At 56.5% G+C, this 20,569-nt stretch overlaps 2 protein-coding genes across 3 annotated transcripts; both read right to left on the bottom strand.

Moving 5' to 3' along the window:
• Window positions 1-274: 274 nt before the first annotated feature.
• On the bottom strand, window positions 275-10,265 carry SLC29A1 (solute carrier family 29 member 1 (Augustine blood group)). Of its 2 annotated transcripts, none has more exons than XM_089918662.1 (13): window positions 10,207-10,265; window positions 6,732-6,813; window positions 4,751-4,832; window positions 4,435-4,637; window positions 4,191-4,330; window positions 3,773-3,907; window positions 3,580-3,677; window positions 3,353-3,431; window positions 2,813-2,910; window positions 2,229-2,337; window positions 1,895-1,980; window positions 1,270-1,469; window positions 275-943 (listed from the first exon to the last, which is right to left on the bottom strand). In XM_089918662.1, the coding sequence occupies exons 2-13, from the start codon at window positions 6,758-6,760 to the stop codon at window positions 832-834; spliced, it is 1,371 nt and encodes a 456-aa protein (XP_089774788.1). In that variant the 5' UTR covers window positions 6,761-6,813; window positions 10,207-10,265; the 3' UTR covers window positions 275-831. The 2 variants fall into 2 exon arrangements, with proteins under 2 accessions (XP_089774788.1, XP_022437725.1); XM_022582017.2 differs by lacking the exon at window positions 10,207-10,265 and adding an exon at window positions 9,884-10,161.
• Window positions 10,266-14,123: 3,858 nt separating this feature from the next.
• On the bottom strand, window positions 14,124-15,166 carry MYMX (myomixer, myoblast fusion factor). The gene has a single exon (XM_089918663.1). The coding sequence runs from the start codon at window positions 15,057-15,059 to the stop codon at window positions 14,733-14,735; it is 327 nt and encodes a 108-aa protein (XP_089774789.1). The 5' UTR covers window positions 15,060-15,166; the 3' UTR covers window positions 14,124-14,732.
• Between the last annotated feature and the right edge of the window lie 5,403 nt (window positions 15,167-20,569).

The raw sequence follows: 20,569 nt of genomic DNA on the forward strand, positions 1-20,569 counted from the left end.
GCAAAGGAAAATGGCCTTTCTCCGTCTCGGCCAATAGTCTGGGTGTCCTGGCTCCAGGCCTGTCCCTCCTCTGCGGCCCCAGCAGGAGGTACTGTAGTCATTCTGAGACTAAGAGGACCAACACCCACCCTCACCCCCTGACTTGGACCCCAGCCCAGTGCTGGCCAAGGCCCATCCGGGTCAGACTCATCCCCCCAGACTCAGGCTGCCATCCCTCCAGCCTCTCCAGGGCATGAAGCCATGGCTGGAGCACACAGGGAGCCATGGAGAGGGGGAAAAAAAAAAAAAAGAGTTTATTTAATCAGAGAGCCTTTGAAGGCACCTGGTTTGAGTGTAAAAAAAAGTCAGTAAAATGGTGACTGTACAGGGTTCATGATGGGCAAGAACATGGGGAGGTGGAGGGAAGAGGCACATGGGGAGAAGGGGGCAGAAGTATCAGATAAGACTTCAGAACAAGCAGTCCTGACCCCTAGCCACCCCTGGTACAGGCAAACAGGTAGACACATGACATACACTCTCTGAGACTAGGAGCCTCTGCCGCTCTGCCAGGCAGGGATCGATCAGAGCTAAGTGCAGGGGGCGGGTGCGGGGAGCACATGAGCAGACACAGAGGCTGTGTCCCCTCCCTCAACTCTGACTCTCAGGCCCACAGTGTCCCCACCGTCCATCCTCAGAGGCTCTCTCCTCCAGGCCCGGATGCTGGGCCCAGCACAGGCCGTGAGACAGCAGAAGTCGGCTAGTAAAGAAAACCTCCAGAGGACCCCTGCCCATCCCTGAAGGAGAAGGAAGGCAGGAGCAGGTGGCCGGTGCCATCCTTCCGTCCATCCTCGGTCACACGATTGCCCGGAACAGGAAGGAGAAGACAGCCCCCAGCGCCAGGCCCAGAGACAAAAAGAAGGCCATGATGGCTCCAGCTGTCTCTGCCTCAGCTGGCTTCACTTTCCTAAAGGAGGGAGGGTGAGGCTACCTTAGGATGGCCCCTACCCCAGCTCCACCCAGAGCATCTAATTCTGCTTACCCACCTGTCGTACTTCCCCTCTTGGGGGGATGTGTACTGGGGCTGTCTCTACCTTTCCCTGGGAGGCCCTCCCTCACCCGACCCCTCTCATACCCACCACTGCCTGGGACCCTAGGGCCAGTGGGCTCCTCTCTCAGCCTGGAAACCCTGAGCTCCAGGATCAGGAATCTTCTTTTGCCCTCTCTCCCTCTACTGAGTGTCCCCCATTGGAGCACTAGCCCCCTCCTGAGACCACCACACTCCCCACTCACTTGGGCCCAAAGCACATGCAGAGACTGGCGAGATAGCCGTTGGAGAAGGCGAAGGCAGCCATGAAGAAGATGAACCAGGCATCGTGCTCAAAGACCACGGCCAGGTTGTGGCGGGGATGGACGTTACACAGCAGCAGCAGAGGCACGAAGGCCAGCCGGGCCAGCACCAGGATCGGCAGCCAGCGGCTGTCCTTCCCAGGCTGCGGAGACCAGGCAGTGTCTCAGACAGGCTGCGCCAGCCCCCAGGGCACACCCAGGCCCCCAACCAAGGCCCCCAGGGCTCCATTTGGGGTCCCTCAGGATCTGAATTGAAATCTCAAAACCTAGTTACCCTTCAGGGGTACTGCCTGGGAGGGGGCATGATAGAGCCTTCTAGAGTGCTGGCCATGTTCTATATCTTGACCTGGGTGGTGCTTATCAGGGGGGTGTGTATGTTTACTTGTGTGTGTATATACAGTCATTAAACTGTACACCTACAACTTGTACGCCTTACTATACGTAGATTGTGTCTTGGTTTTTAAAAAAGCATGGTGGCCTTTTCACCATACTTTCTTGGTTCCCTCTCTGGGTCTCAGGCTGGACTCTCCCCTCTCACAGGGTCTTGGTGCCCCCTTCCTTCACTTACCCACATGGTGAAGGCTGTGAGGCTCCGGCCCAGCCAGTCAAAGATATTGAAAGTCAGGAAACAGGACACAGGAATGAAGTAGCCTCCTGGAAGAGAAAGAGTAGATTAGGGAACGGTTAGCAGGTCCAAGAGAGGCAGAATCTACAACCCTGACCCTCACTGGGACTCAGTTTTCCCAGCTATAAAATGGAGAAGATGCTTCCAGCCCAGGGAAGGGCAAATGGACCAGGAGAGTCTGGCTGGGGAGACAGCAGTCCAAGCTCCCCTCCCCTGGAGTCCTAGCCCTGCTGGAGCCCCTGTCCTTCCCCATCCTGGGAACCCATAGGGTCCTCACTCCAGGCGCTGGTGCCCGCAATGCTGGACTTGACCTCGGCAGCCACGGCAGGAAACATCCCAATAGTGATGGTGAAGACGAAGCAGACGGAGAGAGCCGGGACTAAGATCTGGAGGAAAGGGACTCAGGTCTGTGTCTTCATGGCGGTTGTGCATCATTAAAGAACCAAGATTCACACACACACACACACACACACACACACACACACACACACACACACACACACGAGAATCCAGGAAAGTGGCCAGTCTCCAGTCAGAAACGGAGGGGATGGGGTCTTCCCAGGTGGTCCAGTGTGTAAGACTCCGCGCTCCCAATGCAGGGGGCCCGGGTTCCATCCCTGGTCGGGGAACTAGATCCCCCACGCATGATGCAACTAAGAAGCCTGCGTGATGCAACAAAGATCCCATGTGCCGCAACTAAGACCCGGAGCAGCCAAAATAAATAAATAAATAATAAATTAAAAAAAAAAAGAAAGGGAGAGGATGGGCAGTGCTGGGAAGGGGGAGGGTGGGGTGGGGAAAGGAACAAAAGGAGAGAAAGAGGGTGAGGGGTAGAAGGCAGGATGCCCAAGCCCCACATACATTTTTGAGGATGACGCAGACAGAGTGGCTTTCGTCGGCGGGCTGAGAGTTGGGGGCTGAAACTCTGGCCTCCTCTTGGCCTGCTTTTGACTCCTCTCCTGGGGGGTGACAGGTGGTGGAAGGATCTTCAAGTTGTGGGAAGGACAGAGCAACAGATGACACAATCCCCAAAAGGGCTGGGGTCAGCTGAGGGTGGACATTCCCTTAACCAGTGCACAGCCGCGCCCTGACACTTAGCCCAGACGGCCTTCGAACTCCCAGTGTGCAAGTCCCCTGACCTCTCCCAGGAGCCTCAGGTCAGGTTACGCCCTGTCCAAGAATCTGAAATTGCTTCCCAATGTCTTCAGGCATTCAAGGCCACCCAGGATCTCCCCCCAGCTTCTCTATCCCAGCCCCTATTTACTATTGTGACCCCTCACCCCATCCCTGATCCCTCTCGCCTCTGGCATCACTACAGCACGCTCATTCTTGCCCTCAGCTCATGCTGCCTCCCTGCTGGGCAGACTGTCCTCCACCCCAGCTTCCTCAGTCTCTTCAGACCTTTGCTAATGAGGTCCAGCTTGGTCTCCTGCTCCCCGGGCCCTTCGAGCTTGAGTTGCTGGTAATAGCGGTAGAATTCCTATCAAGTGAGGGAAGACCAGGAAGGTGGATTCAGAAGCGGAATCTCCAGAATCTCCACCTCCCCCAGGTTTCACACCCACAACACCCCTGATCCGGAGTCCTGGACCCGCCCTAGACCCCAAACCCGGTGTTCTCCAAGAGCTCACCAGCCTCGGCAGGCCCAGATAACAGGCGATCGTCAAAATGATAACCCCACAGGCTGTGATAAAATAGCCAAAGGCACTTTCCGACAGCTCCGAGCCACCTGGGGTGGAGGGTGTCAGCGATCAGAGACAGGCCCCCTCCCCTTCTCCCCACAACAACAACCAGGGCGACAGGCAGACAGACGGCAAGACTTACTGGCGATGGCGCAGATCATGGCCACAGAGGCAAAGAAGCCTGCCAGGCCCTGACCACTCATGATGGGGGCTGTGTAGCTGGCGGGCAGGAGGCCGGCCAGGCCAAACAGGCTGCCTTGCAGGATGGCACCGAACGCTGGGGAACAGGGTGGGCATCAGCAGGGGAGGGAGGAGCCGGGTGGGTGGCCGGGGCCCCTGTAATTCCTGCTTTACTCTCAGTAAGTCTTGACGCTGAGCGGCCCTTCTCTCCCCACTCCCAGGGCCTCCTCTCCCACACCTGGTCCATGCCCACTCAGGCTTCTGAATCCTGACCACCCAGAGGGAGGAAGAGATTTCTCTCTGGCCAACTGTGGGTGTGAAAGAAAGGGGCAGGTATGTGGGAAGATCTCTGCCCCAGGTCCCCACCCAGCCCGGCTTACAATTAATGAGCATGATCTTCATCATGGTGACGACAAAGAAGGGCAGAGCATCCAGGGGCACCTTCACCAGAATGGCAGTGATCAGGAACACCAACAGGATGGCCACCAGGCTGCCCAGGATCCGCACAGACTGGGGGATCCTGCCAGAGAGGCCACGACGGCAGAGACGGGTGGTAAAGCCAGGGGCTCAGCCTAGGGAGGGCACGAGGCAGTGAGCGGTCAGGGTGGGGGCCCGGGCACTCACCTCTGGTGCAGGAAGGAGTTGAGGCAGGTGAACAGCAGTAGGGGCAGCATGGCACATAAGGTCATGACGTTGTTGAAGATGGCGCTGAGATAGTTCCGCTCTGGCAAGGGTGCTGAGGGGCCGGCCGAAGCCTGGATGTCCTTGCTCGGTTCAGCAGGGACCAAGGACGCATTCTGGGACATGTCCAGGCGGTTTGTGAAATACTGTGAGGGTTGCACAGAGAGTGTTGGAACCTCTCTCCCCGTGCCCACAGCACAGATCCAGGCCCTACGTGCCCAGTGGACATGCCCCTGGGAGCCCATCCCCCATATCTCACCGCAGTGGCTGTCATGAAAAAATTCCAGGGCAGCAGCGTCCCCAGACCCAGCATGAAGAAGATAAGCCAGACGGCTTTGTACCTGGGGATGGGAGAGGAAAGTGAGGCCAGGTGACTCACCATCCCACCCTCCTTCCCAAATCAAACCTGGGGCAGCCCCCTCCCCTTCTATCTCTCCAGCTGTCCCAGGGCACAGGGCGTGCGTCCTCCTATTTGTGTATGTATGTGGAGGGAGAGGTGGCCTGGGATGGGGGAGAGGGCACAGATGAGTCCCGAGAGGGAAGGGGACCAGGGACATAGGACCGAAGGGCATGGCCCAAAGGACCATTCTCAGCCCCAAAGACTCAGGGGACGCAGGCTTGGGAACCAGTGTGACCCACGCATCCGGAGGTGGTTTTGGAAATCCTGCTAAAGGCTAGGGGTGGGAGGGTGAGTGGGAAAGCAACACAGTCCTTCCACCCCCGCCAGACAGGCTGGAAGTGATTATACTGTCAGGGCAGGGCTGTGTGGCTCTCCAAAGAGGATTCTGAGGTCAGGAAACTCCCAGACCATTCTGGATCTAGGAGGGCAGGCAGGCAGGGAGCCTTGGGACATCTGGGAAGTGAGGGAGCTGTTTTTTCCTGGCCTAGACAGGACCAGCTTTGTAGTTTGCACCACGTAGGAGAGGCCAGGAGGGACCAGGCCACTGGACATCATCTGGGCCCCAGAGTGTTAATAAGTGCCACCCAGCCTAGGCCAGGTCACTGCCCCAAGCCCTACCCCTCAGGGCCTGTCTGGGACGGGACAGCTTTCCCCAGACAGCCCTGGGCCCTCCCACTGTGGTCTCCAGATGTGTCTGCCATACTTTCCCCAGAGCCCACACCCGCTTTCTTCACAGAGCTGGCAGGGACAAGCCCAAGGCAACGAGCAGACGGGTCTAGCCAGAGCGCAGGGCCTGGCCGCACCAGCTGGAGGCCTGGGTAGGCACCCCAAGTGGGCAGGTCTGAGCCCTGACAAGTTCAGCCCCCCCCATCTCCCTCATATATTCCCCACCTTGAGGAAGAGAGGTGAGGCCTTGATCGAGAGGCCCAGAGGAAGGGAGAATTCCCAGCCAAGGTCCCACAGGACAGAGGGCCAGAGTGGGGCTGGGTGAGTGCCACAAGGCCAGTGGAGAAGGTGAAAGGGTTCAGAGAGCTGCCACCAGATGGGGGTGCTGGGATAGGGCGGCAGGCAGCCTGGGAACAAAAGACACCGTGGAGGGAACCAACCAAACAGCTTGGGGCCTGTACTTACTATGTGTCCTTAAATTCCCTCCCACCCAAGTAAACCTCACATCTCTTTTACAGGTGGGAGATGGTTTCAGAGACATAAAGCTAAGTGCCCAAGGTCCCACAGCTAGAAGTGGCCTAGTTCCATGGCCTTTGGCACAGGGGGACAGGATGGGCAGGGGAGCGGTGATGGGATTGGGGGGCCCGGGTGGAAGGCTGTTTTGGACCCCAGGCACGGCTTCATCAACTTTTTGGGGGCCTAGACTCCTGGGAGAACTTGCATCCAGCTACAACCTCTTCCCCCAAAACACACATGCATGATCATGGATGCAGGTCTAACTGGAGGGAACTCCTAGGCTCCGGAGGTGGGGAAGTGAAAGGGAGGTCAGAGTCAGGATCAGGGTGAGGCAGAGGCCAGCCCCGCCGGCCGGCCAGCTCAGAAATGAGGGGTGCTGCCAGATGTCTCCCCACGGTGGTGGCAGGAGCTGGAAGCTGCTGAACACTGGAAACTCTGACAGGCCAGGGAGGGGCTGCTGCCCACCACCCCGGGCCTCACCGGAGACACCCCCATCAGCACCCAGCCACAGCACGAAGGGCCCCCACCCCTGATGCAGACCCGACTCATAGCTACCTCATAGCTGGAAGGCCCGTCAGTGGTTCCAAAGGATATGGCACCCAGCCTCCTGGACACCCCTTTCCACTCCCCTGGATTCACAGCCCAGGTCCCCCAGTACCTGTCCTGAGGCTGGTGACTGGTTGTCATGGTGACGGCGTTCTTGGTTATGCCTGGCTGATGGCCTCCTCCCTTGGTGCTTGCTGGGGGCAGAAGCAGTGTGAGGTCCTGTCTCGGCCCCGCTTCCCCACAGGCCTCTTCAGACGCTTGGTTGGGGGGTGAGGAGGGCAGGGCAGACAGAACGGGCAGGCTGGAGAGTCCAGAAAGCCCCACTCCCAGCCCTGCCTCTCAGGACTGCTCCCTCTGACCCCTTGGGCCTGGCCCGCTGGGCTCCCCTGCCTGCTCAGGCTCTACCTGGCTCCCAGCCTGGCCTGGCCACCGCCACCGCTATTTTTATCCAGCAGTTGAAGCAGTTTGTAAGCAGGGAAACAGGAGGGTGGAGCGCAGGAGGGAAGGAGGAGGAGGTATGGTTGAGAGGGAGAGAAAAACAGTTAAACGCAGGGGAGACAGCGGGAGGGGTCAGGGACAGTGATGACAATGAAGTGGGGACAGAAGGAGGGAAACAGAAAGGAGATAAGAGCGAGAGGATAGGGGGAGGGAGGAGGGAGGAGGGAGGACACAAAACAAACAGATCCGCAGAAGCAGCAGCCTCAGGGGTGATGACCGAGGCCAAACCAGCGAGGCCTCCCTCCCCAGCTCTCTCTGCAAGTCTGACCTCTCTGCACTCCCAGGGAGCCCCTGGGCTCATGGTTAGGGTGGGATTTGGAGAGCCTGTCCCCTCCTGGGGGCGCCCCAGACTCCAGCCTCTCTGCTGGTGGCACCCTAACCATCCTTTCCAGCCACTGCCCAGAGGCTCCCTGGTTCGTGGCCAGTCTTCCAGGAACATACTTCAGCATGTGTGTGGGGACCCAGCCTCTCCCCTGACCCCCAGTCCTGGCCACAGGGTCATCCCATCCCCCCCGGATTCCTCTCTGACTCACTTCCATGTCCTCTTCCCCTTTCTGAGAACAAAGTTGGAGGGAAGACTGGAGGGATGGGAGCAGAGGCTGCCTAGTCCCCAGGCATCCAGCCTCCTCCCTCAGTATCCCTTCCCTGCTCGGGCAGGGAGAGGCTCCCTGGCACCAGGAGAGGAAACAGCTTTCTCTCGGATGGCATAGAAAGCCAGGCAGGCGTGTGCTGGCGTGTCCCCAACGTGTGGGCCTAGCTCTGGAGCCAGCTCTACCGTTCTGGGTGAGGACTGGCTTCCTTGCCCACCAGGACCAGCACTCAGACTTGCCAGCAGAAGGGTGGGGGCAGAGGGGGCCCGGGCGGTCTGTGGGAGGTGGTCCTAGCTCAGGCTCAGGCAGCAGGCCTTGTCCATGGGCTCCTCCAGAGTAAGGGTCTAGAATGAACGTGGCGGCACAGGGCATATCAGGAGAGAAGCCCCCAGGCCTCACTGTGGGAGGGAGCAGCCCCATTCTGAGAAGCCTCCCCACAAACACAACCAGGGAGATAAAACCCAGCCCAGTAGCTTGGGAGATAAGACAGCCAGCAGTCTCAGCAGGGGAGCTGAGGGGGTGGGTCAACTCACAGGTGCAGCCAGTGCTCCAGGCCCCAGCCTGAGACCACAGCCCTGGGGACCCCAAGAAAGGACCGCGATGGGCCTTTCTACCCCCCCTCCCAATAATTCCTCTCAACCCCTCCCTGGGTAAACTCCAGCCTCTCCAAGGCCTTCCTCAGCCCCCTGGCCCACATCTGGGCCATAGGACAGGGAGGGGAGGGGCAGACCCACATAGCTCCAGATGGAGGCACTCTTCCTTTCCACAAATATTTACCGAAGACCTCTGCATGCCAGCCAGGCACTGTTCTAGGCACTTGGGACAGTGGTGAATGACAGTTTATACATTTTCTAGAAGGACGGGGACGAGAGGGCTCTACACTGGGGTGTGGGCAGAGGAAGTGAGGGGAATCCCCAGCTTCTCACCTCACCCTAACCTGTGCTCCATCCTCACCCCCCACAGGCAAGATTCCTGGCAGTAAAGAGCAGGTGCAGCTTCAACGGCGCAGGCGGGAGTTGGGGGGGGTGCGGAGAATAGAGTATCTCCCCTTCCTCAGTAAAATCTCTCTTAGGCTCAGAGGAGTATTTCTTTCTGCTACACCCCTGCTCTCTGTTCTCAACTGTCCTCACCCCAGTCCTGGGCACAAGTCAACTCCAGGGGCAGCCCGCTCCCCCTGCCCACATCCTGACGTTCAGCAGACCAGCCCAGGTATTTTGTTTTTGTCTGCCTTTGCCCGGCAGCAATCGGGGATTTGATACCAGCTCAGAGCATCTGGTGCTCCTCAGCCATGCCTTGGCCTGCCGAGATGAGGCCTTGACAGCAGCCACCAAACTGAGCACCTCCCCAACCCCAGGCCCCAAACACCTCTCATGCACCGCAGCTTCTAGAGACACCCCTGTGGTAGCATCAAATTCACCACTTCCTTGGATCCCACATGGGGCCAGCCACTACCTGGAGATACCTTCTCCTGCCCTTGCCTGCCCTCGCAACCACCATAAGCTAGTACAAAACTGTCTCTACTAGAACAGACGAGGACAGCTGAAGTTCATAGAGGTTGAGTCATTTGCCAAAGGTAACAGAGCTAGTGAATGGGTGAGCTGGAATTCAAACTCAATGTGCAGCTTACTCTAGCCTCCTTCCTGGGTGGGGAGGGAGGTATAAAGGCTGTTTCCCAGCCAGCCTCCTATACTGGGAGACAGGGTAACTCTACTCCAAGTAAGGGATTAAAAATAAGGTGGGGTCGAGGTCACCTCCAGCCTGAACTAAGTGTCAGCTGTAAGGCACTCCCCCACCCCATTACACACACTTTCTGGCAAGGAGAGCTCACACTGGCAGGAGGACAAGGCAGGAAGGTCTGGAGGTGATCGAGAGGAATGGGCAAAGGGAGGGCCCCAAGAGAGGTGAGGGGCAGGGGTAGGATCAGCCCTCCTCCACCACAGCACTCCGCTGGGAAGAAAATCTGGGGTATGTCTTTGTTCTCTGAATGAAGCAAGGGTCCTCTCTCCGGGAATAAATGAGGACGCGCCCAGGAAGGGAGGCCAGGTACACGAGTTCGGCCAATAGAAGGCGGGGGTTAAAGAGACAGCTCCTCCACCCCCATTCCCTGCACCCAGCGCAGTTAATTAACGGCGCGGCCCCTCCCCAGTACCAACGACAAGAATTGATCGAGATTAACCTTCAACTCGCCCGCCCCTTGCAGAGGTCAGCTCCGCGACAACGGGTTTCAGGCCCGGGAGCCAGGTCGTCCACGCCCGCTCGGGTCCGGGTTCCCGCAAGGTGCCCCTGCGCCCGGGCCTCGGCGCGCCACGTGCTGCGCGGCTCCGCACGCTCAGAGCGGGGGCGGGGTGGGGCTCAGGTGGGGCCCACCCCGCGTCCCCTCCCCCGGCCGCGCAGCTGCCAGGCCCGGCCTCCCTGCTCTCGTGGCAGGCGGCAAGCGGCGCCTTCCACCCCGGCGACCCCCGGCCCCCGGTTCCCCGGCCCCAAGTCCCCGGGTAGCACCTGCTGGGAAGGAGTCCTCCCGCGTGGAGGTTTGCGCGCCTTCCCTGCCACTTCCCGCGCCCGCCTGAGCACATTCAAACCCGCCCTCCGTTCGCCCCGCCCCGGCGCGCCCCGGCCCGCGTCCGCTCTCCGGCGTCCGCCGAGGCCCCGCCCCCGCCCCCGCCCCCCGCACGCCGGCTGCCGGCTCAGAGGGACCCCCCGACCCGAGATCCTCCGCCGCCTGGCCTACACCTTGCACTATTTCTGTAGATAGGACCTCTGGGGGCGCTGCCACGCCAAACCCTGCCCTATCACGGAGCACGTGGGGCTGGAGGGTATAGCAGCACACTGGGTACCCCCGGTCTCCGCGCTGGGGTTACACGAACTCCTACACAGCTGTCTCGAGACTCTCCCAGGGACAAACCCGCTCAGACAGATCCGGACGGCCCCCGCGTCGCCCCTACACCATCTCAGACGTTCTGTTATGGCTCCCCAAGCCCCCTCCCACACCATCTCTTTCACACTGCACCTTTTTCCTTCCCTTTTCAGTGCCACTTTCTTCGAGTCAGACTATCCTTTCCTCTCCCCAGACCCCACGCCGGGGATCCCTCCGACGGAATCAGCATGATGTGTGACCTGGGTTTTCCCACACAGATCCGCTCACCGACAACTTTGACTTAGAGAGGGATGTGTGTGGCGTGGTGGGGGGAGCCACAGCCCTGTAGCCCTCTCATGATTCACCCTTTCTAAATCCAGAACATTGGAAAAGCTGAGGCACAGCTGGCAACGGGAAGAGAAAAAGCCCGTAACAGCCTTATAGCCTGAGTGAATCCTATGGTCCTGATACTCAGAGGTGGAAGCCTTGCAGAGCCCCACATCCTCCCTGGCTGAGGAGGAAGGGGGTGGGCATGCTGAGGAATGATCAGTCCTTCTTGTACCTCCAAGGGAGGGGGAAGGATTCCCTCCTTTTTCGTTGGTCAGTAAATCTGGGGGATGGGGGGATCACTGCCCCTACAGCAGCCCTCACTATAGGAGGACAATCCAAAGGCTAGAGAGATGCTAAGGACAGAAAATCCAATCCACCCCCCACACCCTTGCCCCAGTTACCCAAGAGGCCTGTACCCTGGAGAAGCCATAGACACTAATTAACAATTAGCAGTACTAACATCGTAGGGATAAGGCAGAGTCACGCCTTCTCCGCAGAGAACAGACTGGGCTCTGAGGAGAAGGGTAGTTTTTCTACTTAGGATGGATCAGTGGATGCACCCCAAGATACTCAGAAGGGCTGTTCCCAGCCTACTGGCTCAGGGCCCCACAGAGACATGACATACCAACATCTCCTGGTCTTAACCAAACAGAGGGCAGGAAGAGGGGTATGAGTGGTATTTTTCTAGGCACTGCCCCATGCCTTGAGGGCAGCTTCATGTCTGGGTCTCCCTCGCCCCATTCCTACCCTGTGTTTGTCCAGCCTCTCTCTTCCTCTCCTGGCCCTCTTCTCCCTTTTTGCTCGGCCCCTGTCTCTCTCCCCATCCTCACTTCCCGTCTCTAAGTCTGTGGAGGTGGCAGGCCTTCGTGGTCAAATGGATCCCCCAGGCTGGTGGCCATTGGCTGCAGCTGTGTGCAAAGGGGGCTGGAAGTGGAAAGAAACTGGAGGGAAGTGGTGAGGGTCACAGGCCAGACAGCGGAAGGCTGGTTTCCCTCCCCACCCCCGCTGAAGCTCAGCCTGCTCACTAGATGGCAACAGCCAGGGCTGTTATTGCTGGACAGAAGCCTGTCTGGCACTCTCCCCGCCTGGGCCCCCAGCCAGCACCCACACCCCTCCAGAGCCACCTCCCTACGCAGAGATGGTTGCTGGGTGCCAGGGCCCTCTGCTGGACAGCCTCGGAGCCCGACTCACAGTGGCCTGTGCCCTCCAGGCCCAGCCAGTCCTTGTCACCCTCTGCCCAATCATTTGGTTCCCTCAGGTCCCGGGTACAGGGGTAGGGTGTGAAGGGCTGATCCAGCTGCATCCCACCCCCACCAGATCCCCCACCTATTTGAGCCTGTGGCTTGCCCTGATTCCCTCCTCCCCCTTCCAGGCCCCAAGCCTTCCTCAACACCTCACACAACCAGTCCTATCCTTCCCCAGCCCTGCCTCCATCTGTGTTTGCTGGAAGTGGATTTGCTTGGCTCCGCAGTTTGTCACCAACTCGTCTCGTGACAGTTATGTTCTTAGTCTTGTTTGCGACTCTATATCTGTGGCCCTCTGGCAGGCTGGGACTAGGGAGAGGCCAGAGAGGCAACTTGCCTGAGTTGCAATATTTAAGGGGGCGCCCAAATATTCCAGAATCCAGATAAATAATGTTTAAAGGCAATATTTTTTTTAAATCAAAGTTAATGCAAAAAAAAAAAAAGAAAAAAATCCATGATGAACAAAACATCAACTAAACTAAAGCCAGAAACCAGCCCTCTCAGGGTCGGACACCCTCAAGTCCCTCACCTTTCTTGTGGGTGTGTACGGGGATCAGGGTTCAGGAAGACTGGGCTTGGTTTTCCAGCTTCATTTCTCAGACCTCTGCCCCTATCCTCTGCTCTGGGAAAGTCTCCGACCTTGGAGACAACTGAATGTGGTTAGGGTAGGGTAGTCATCTCACCACGGCCTCCAAAGTCTGGGAAAATGATCTCCTCCGCCAAAAACCGCAGATGCAGACTCCGTTGATTTCCCCCGCCCCACACGCGCAGACCCGCCCCCTCGCCGCGGCCCCGCCTCTGCTCCCAGCTCACCTGCAGGGACTTCTGAGGGCTCATCCGGAGTCCGGGAGTGCGGACGGAAATTCACAGGGCCCAGTTTGGCCTCCTCACTTCGGGACTGGGGCCGTCGTCGTGGCCGGAAACCGCAGTCCGCGCCGGGTCTGACCGGCCTATACCGCCGGGCGGCAAAGGGGCTGCAACGGGCGATCCCGGCGCCAGCCCCGCGCCCCGCGGCTGGCTCGGTCCCGCCGGCGCCGCTCGGGAATGAGGAGCGCTCCGGAAGGCCGGCGGGAGGGGAGGCCCGGAGCGGGCGAAATAAATAAATAAAGGCGCCCGTGACCCTGGAGGGGACCAGGGGTTCGAATCCCCTTCACCCCGCCCCTCCCCCGGGTCACCTTCCCGAAGGGGTCGAGCACGTGCACTGGCTTTTCGGGACTCCGGGAGGAAGCAGATGGTGCCGGGGTGTGGGGAGGCGGGGGTCTGGCGGAAAAGCCCGCTGGGCCGGCTTGGGGGCCCACAGCTCTGGTCTCGGTTCTTCCCCCAGGCCAACCTTCTGAGAGGTATGCTAACGGAGTGAGGGTCCTGAAAGGAGCCTGTACTCCTCCACTTTCCCGCTTTGAACCGAGAGCCCAGGACTCGCTGGAGGAGGGTGGGAGGGAGGAGTATTGCATGGGAACCGTAAGCAAATTATCCGGAGGCTGGCATGCAAATACCTCTGACAGCTCTTATTTGATCCCCGAGGGGCCTCCCACTGGGGAGGGGAAATAGGTGAATTCCTCAGATCACACCCCACCCACCCCCTACCCTTTAGATCCCATCCTGAGCAGAGGACCCCTCAGGGGTATGCATTTCTACACTGCTCCTCTGGGCGGCTGCCCACAGGGTCCCTCAGCAAGCAAATCTCCCTCTTCCCACACCACTAGCTGCGAAGAGTGTCCACGCTTGCTGGAGGACGTTTACCTCCTTACCCTGAGCTGGCCAGGCAGACCCAAGACTGCTGGTTTACAGTGTAATATACTCAAATTAGGCAAGAGGACGTACAAACCGAGAGGGACAATGGAATAGGTAGCAAAAGGAAGCCTTGAATTGTTTCCCCATCCCACCCTCTGGACAGGTTCGACTGTCATGCAGTGCAGGAGTGTGACAAAGACTGTCAAAGACGTCCCAGGCATTCAAAGCAACAAATATTTATTGAGCACCTGCTGTATGCTGGGCTTTGGAGGCAGGACTGACTCCCTAGGGAACCAAGGTCTTACTACTTGGTAAATCACGAGTCAAAGACAGACAGTCTGGATTAGCTAGGTTAAGCATTGTCCCTCATTGGACCTCATGTCCCCATTTGCCTGCGGGTGGGGGTGGTGGAGGGAGGAGAGTCAGTTCCTTTCCCCTCACAGGCCAGAGGTAATTAGAAACGTTCTCGGAAAAAAAATTAAAAAGATGGGACTTCCCTGGCGGTCAGTGGTTTAAGGCCCTGCACTTCCAATGCAGGGGGTGCAGATTCGATCCCTCGTCCGAAACCAAGATCCCACATGCTGTGCGGCCAAAAAAAAAAGAAAAGAAAAGTTCTTGGGAAGAATGCAGGGGCAGGGAGGGAGGGATAATGATGGGTTTTCTGCTAAATGCAGAGCATCCTTCCAATCATCTCTGCTGGGAGTCGGGGGAGTGGGGAGGCATGTCCTGGCCGGACCCCTCTCATGCTCAGTCCCCCACCATGTCTTCTGCCCACTGGGCAGGTTGCAGTCAGTGATGGGGCCAGGACTGTCTTACTCCAAAAGAAAGCGTTTCAGTGGATACAGCTGCTACCAGGATTCATGGCCTCATTTTTGGGAGGCTAGCCTGTCCCTCCTCTCCAAGCGGGCCACTCTGGAGGCCTCCCCAGCATCCGGCGGGTGTCTCTGGCTGAGGACAAACAACAGACAGCCCAGCAAAGCCTCTCGCATATCCTGAGAGCCCAGGCGGTGGGCCAGCCGGCGCAGCAGGGGCAGGAAGTGCCGGCGGGCAAGGCGGGCAGCAGGCAGCAGCAGGCGGGCCAGCAGCGTCCGCAGCAGCAGCGGGAGCAGCAGAGTGGGCATGGCCAATGACTTCCAAGGCGATCTAGACTCTAGGCTTGCCTTTCCTGCTCCCTCCTCACCTGGCAAAGACATGAGGTGGGCAGGATTTAACCCCCGCTTCAGTTTATACCCTCCCGCCCCCAGATCTCAATTCACGGGTCATTTTTGCTTTCCAGATGCCCTTTCTTTTTTTTTTTTTTTTTTTTGCGGTACACGGGCCTCTCACTGTTGTGGCCTCTCCCGTTGTGGAGCACAGGCTCCGGACGCGCAGGCTCAGCGGCCATGGCTCACGGGCCCAGCCGCTCCGCGGCATGTGGGACCTTCCCAGACCGGGGCACGAACCCGCGTCCCCTGCATCGGCAGGCGGACTCTCAACCACTGCGCCACCAGGGAAGCCCTCCAGATGCCCTTTCTTTGGGAAGGGTGGCTGGGTCAGGAGGACACTCACCATAGCACAGATGGAGACAAACAGCCAAGGCAAGAGTAAATTCGGGGCTGGGACCTACAGCTCTCCATTCCCAGCCCCCTCCAGGGGCTCTTACTGTCCCTTAAACCCTCCCTTCCTCTAGTCACCCCCTCCTCCTGTGCACTCTCAATCACCTGACATTCCCTAACCCCTCTCCCTCAATCCAACAGGAGTTCTTCCCTGGGCAATTCTAAGTTTTCTTTTCAGGGACCTTGATCCACCCAAACCAGACACTTCCTACCCTCCCAGTGCCCCACCGCCCACCAATGGGCAGCAGCCCAGCTCTCACCAGTAGGGACTGCCGCTTAGCATCAGTGTCCAGCTGAATTTGCCTGCAGGAGCTACAGTCTCACTGGACACTACCCAGGGCGGCCCCACCCAGCTCGGCCCCACCCAGGACAGCTTGCCTGGGTTGGGGGAGCAAGGAAGAGACAGCTGTGTTCTGGCACCTGGTATGTGGAGGGATGGGGGCAGCTGGGCTGGAAGAAGTGATGCAGGAATTCCTCCTGCTGGGTGCAGACCTCAGAGTCTGCACTGCACTTTCTAATGGTGTGATCTGAGGCACGTTGATTCTTCTGGGTTCCATTCCCCTCGTCTGTTACCTCAGTAATTGGGAGGAGTGACTGGAATGGGACAATGTATGAGACCCACTGACCCAAACCTCAGAAGCAGTAAGGTTGCAACCCACACACCGGGCATGCTCAGAGTGGCCGAGATGGAGAATGGACCGGGGCAGGCATTGTGGGTCCTTTCCTGGAATAGAGGCGTGAGGTCACAGTCCATATCATAGCTGGACACAGCTGGGCAGCACTCCCACTCAGGGACGGGAAGAGAGATACCCACGTCAGGACCCTCTTCACCCATGTTTTCTCCCAAAGATTAAATGGAGTTCCATGAGATAGTGAGGGAGAGATGGCCCAGGTTTGTTTCATTTTGTTTTTAAATACCTCATTCTGACATGTACACACTGCTATATTTAAAATAGATAACCAGGGACTTCCCTGGCAGTCCAGTGGTTAAGACCCTGCGTTTCCAATACAGGGGGCATGGGTTCGATCCCTGGTCGGGGAACAAAGATCCCACGTGCCACACAGTACATCAATCAATCAATCAATCAAATTTTTTTTTAATCAATCAAATTTTAAAATAAAACAAAATAAAATAGATAACCAGCAAGGACCTACTGTATAGCACAGGGAACTCTGCTCAATATTCTGTAATAACCTAAATGGGAAAAGAATTTGAAAAAGAGTGGGTACATGTATACGTATAAATGAACCACTTTGCTGTACACCTGAAACTAACACAACATTGTTTATCAACTATACTCCAATATAATAAAAAAATTTTAAAAAATAAATAAATTTTAAAAAATACCTCTTTTTTTTGTTTTTGGCCGCCCAGCATGTGGGATCCAAGTTCCCTGACCAGGGATCAAACCCGCACCCCGTGCATTGGAAGCACAGAGTCTTAACAACCCCCTCATTCTTCTACTTCATAAAATGGGTATAATTTCTGCCTTGATGGACTCACATGAGATAATGGCCATGAAAGGGTTTTATAAGAATAAGGACATGGGAATATGATCGTTTATCATCAACCCACCACCATCCCCCATTAGCATCATCACCATCTCCTAAACCATCAAAGGCCTTGAAGAAAGAAAACTTCCAATTTTGTCGAAAAGTTCTGTCCCCCTTCTTCCTGGAGGAAGCTGGGCCGGGAGAGGAGCCAAAGTACAGATATGTAGGTTTGGTCTTCCTTTCCCTCCTGTCCCTTCCTGAGGAGCTGTGATGGTCATCCCTGGGCTGTGGGTGGAACGTGTATTGAGTATGTATGTGCGTCACGCCTGTGAGTTCATGATCTCACTCAATTCTCACCATCACTCTGCAGGGGAATGATTATTATGACCTTTGTACAGATAAGGAAACTGAGGTTTAGAGGGGTTAAGCAACTTACCCAGAATTACAGCAAATAAATGGCCGAGTCTCCCCCTCAGACCTGCCCCTCCCTCAGGCTTTCCCCTTATCTGTAAGTGGCAACTGCCTCTTTCTAGTTACTTCTGGCCCAAATCCTGGAATTTATCCTTGACCTCTCTCTTCTTATCACAGTTCACTACCCACATTTGTAAATCCTGGTGGCTCTGCTTTCAAAATATTCAGAATCTCCCCACTTCTCACGAGTGCTGCCCTGACTACCCTCGACTGAGCATTTGTCATCTTTCACCTGAATTGTTGTAGTAGCCTCCCAATTGGTGTTCCTGTTTCCCTTTTCCACACAGTGACCAGAATGATCTTTCTAAAACATGAGTCAGATCCTGTCCTTTTGGCTCCCTTTTCATTCAGAGTTAGAGCCAAAGGCTTTAATTGTGACCTGTAAGGCCCTCGGTGTCTGACCTCCCCCTGGCTTCCTGATTCAACTTCTAGTCCTTTCCTCTCTCACCCTGCCTGCCCCACTGGCCTCCTGCTGCTCTTAACTGTGCCAGACATATTTCCGCCTCAGGGCCTTTGCACGTACTATTGCTCCTGCCTACAAAGCTCTTTCTCCAGGTATCCACATGTGGCTCCACCTCTCACCTCCTTTAAGTCTTCGCCCAGATGTTACCCATCCATCCTATTTAACAGTACATTCCCTCCACCCCATCTCCTGCTGCCTTCTCTCCATCCCCTCCTCTGCTTTATTTATCTCCTCAGCAAATCCTTCTGACAGGCTATGTATCTTCCTTCCTTACCTTGCTGATTATCTGCCTCCCTCACTAGAATGTAAACTCCATGAGAGTAGGGACTTATGTCTATTTTGTCTGCTGCTCTGTCCCTAGTGCTCGGCAATAAACATTCCTTGTCAGAATAAATAAATAAATAAAAGTTCTGTGATGGGATCCAAACCCAGGCCTGCTTGTCCTAGAGCCTGTGCTACTGAGCCCCAGAACTCTGTGGATCCAAACACATTCCTAGGATGTGTGTGAGTCCTGTGGGCCACAGTCAGCTGGAGAGAGGCATTTGGAGAGGAGGAACTGACCACCACGCTGAGCCTAAGGGAGGGGAAGTCAGGTTCCCCCTGGGAACCTTCCAAGTATGTAATCTCGAGAGAACCGTGGAGGCCCGCCCAAGTGCCGACCCAGATCTGCAATGCTGCGACCTTGGGTAAGTTGCACCCCATACCTCCCAGGTCAGTTTCCATTGCTGTGAGATCTTCCAGCTGTGAGATCCTTGGACTCTGGGTCTGGGGCCAGACCTCTGTCCCACCCCTGCTCCCTGAGACAGTAGGGGACTCCAGGGGCCTGGGACAGTAAGGCAGGTAAAGGAAACAGGATGTCGTCTCTGGTAACAATAGGAAACCCCAGAGGGAGTTGGGAAGGGAGGTGGGGGAGGGGCAGCGGCTGTGTCCAGGGCCTGGATCTGGCTTTAGTTTATTCTCTACCCCTCGTCCCCCGCTGGGATTAACTCACTTCTTCATCTCCTTCCCACCTTCACCTGGGATTAATCCCATCCCCCAGCCCGCCCCAAGGCAGAAAAGGATTTCCTCAGCCTTTGCTGGAAAGATAACCATCCCTTCCGGCTACAAAGCTACCAGAGAGCAGCAATTCCTTCTAGTTTCTGACTTAGCCTTGTGTAATGGATCTTTCACGCACGGTTCTGACCCCTGCCTCCAACACTCTGCTGGCCAGGGAGGAAACTGGTCAAACCTCCTGTTACTCAAAGGCAATTAAAAAAAAAAAATGTGTTTGGGTGCCAGCTTGTGAAGTTGAGGCCTGTGGGCTGAGCAGTAAGTGACCCCTGAGGTCCTCCTTCGTGGTCCTCTCCCCAGATCCTCAGGGCTGCACAGAGGTGTCCTGGGGACCCCCCCTCTCCATACATAGACATCATTTAATTGGTCCATTCATGTCAACAACAAGTGTGTACCTGGTGACGAGGACACAGGACTCACACACCAGCAGTCAGCAGCGTGACAGACAAACAGATGGGCAAACAGGAGGCGGTGGTGAGAGCTGTTAATAGAGCTAATGGGTTCTCGAGAGACCTGAGAACACTGGGCCTTCCACTCCTCCCACCCCTTTCTGCTGTCTCCATCCAGGGGTTCAAACCATTGTACCGCACAGCCACTCACTCTGCCTGGACCCAAACAGGGAGGTGAAGAGTGTTTCTGATGGTCACTCCAATCTGGATTCACGTGCCAGCTCTGCGACCCTCTCCGGGCTACTCTGGAGGCCGGAGCAGACTGCACGCCGTGCAACTGGGGGCAGGAGTGACCCCCCTGGAGTTGTGCTGTGCAGCGGGCCTCCTCCCTAAAATGCGAATCATCATAGAACCTGCCTCTGACAGGATCAAGAGATGGGAGATTACCAAGTCCAGAGCTTGGCTTCTAGAAGGTGTTCAATAAACAACAGTTTCCTTCCTGATTGGGAGTTTGGGATGAGCAGATGCAAACTATTATATACAGGATGGATAAACAACAAGGTCCTACCGTATAGCACAGGGAGCTATATTCAATATCCTGGGATAAACCATAATGGAAAAGAACATGAAAAAGAACATATATATATATGTACTGTATAACTGAATCGCTTTGCTGTACAGCAGAAATGAACACAATGTAAATCAACTATATTTCCATAATTTTTTTCTTTTTTTTTTTGCCACACTAGGATGTGGGATCTTAGTTCCCCAACCAGGGATCGAACTCACACCCCCTGCATTGGAAGTGTGGGGTCTTAACCACTGGACTGCCAGGGAAATCCCAAAGATTTTTTTTAAATTTACAAAAAACAAGTTTCCTTCCTTCCATATTTTTGGGTTGTCCCTCCCAGCACATCCTATGTCTGAGCCCAGCCCTACTGGCTGCTCCTTGAAGACCTGCTGTGAGGTACCCTGACACTCATGAACAGCTACTGAGAGCGGCTGCTGGGGCTCAGTTAACGCCTGAAGGAGCAATGGAGGTGTGCGTTCTGGCTCTGCCATGTTCCAGTGCCCTGTCATCACCCCTGGGGGATCAGCACTGGCCTGCAGCCCTTCCCTGTTGTGGGAGGTTGAGGGCAGTGCTGACCCCCAAACAAAGATTCTGAGAAGAGGCCAGGGAGGCCTCATCCAGGGCAGGCAGCGCTGCGGGGAGCAGGTGACGGGGAGCAGGTGTGGAGGCC

Source organism: Delphinapterus leucas, chromosome 10 (assembly GCF_059928025.1).
Source record: "Delphinapterus leucas isolate spDelLeu-1000000601 "Yukka" chromosome 10, BTC_Dleu_Yukka2, whole genome shotgun sequence".
Taxonomy (NCBI): domain Eukaryota; kingdom Metazoa; phylum Chordata; class Mammalia; order Artiodactyla; family Monodontidae; genus Delphinapterus; species Delphinapterus leucas.

Bases quoted from the DNA above. Each gene is read 5' to 3' on its own strand.
- SLC29A1 (XM_089918662.1), bottom strand. From the start codon at position 6,760: ATGACAACCAGTCACCAGCCTCAGGACAG. The intron at 4,833-6,731 runs GTACTGGGGGAC...TCCCATCCCCAG, and splicing joins AGTCACCAGCCTCAGGACAG to GTACAAAGCCGTCTGGCTTA. The intron at 2,338-2,812 runs GTATGTGGGGCT...CCTTTCCTCCAG, and splicing joins TCTGCGTCATCCTCAAAAAT to ATCTTAGTCCCGGCTCTCTC.
- MYMX (XM_089918663.1), bottom strand. From the start codon at position 15,059: ATGTCTTTGCCAGGTGAGGAGGGAGCAGGAAAGGCAAGCCTAGAGTCT.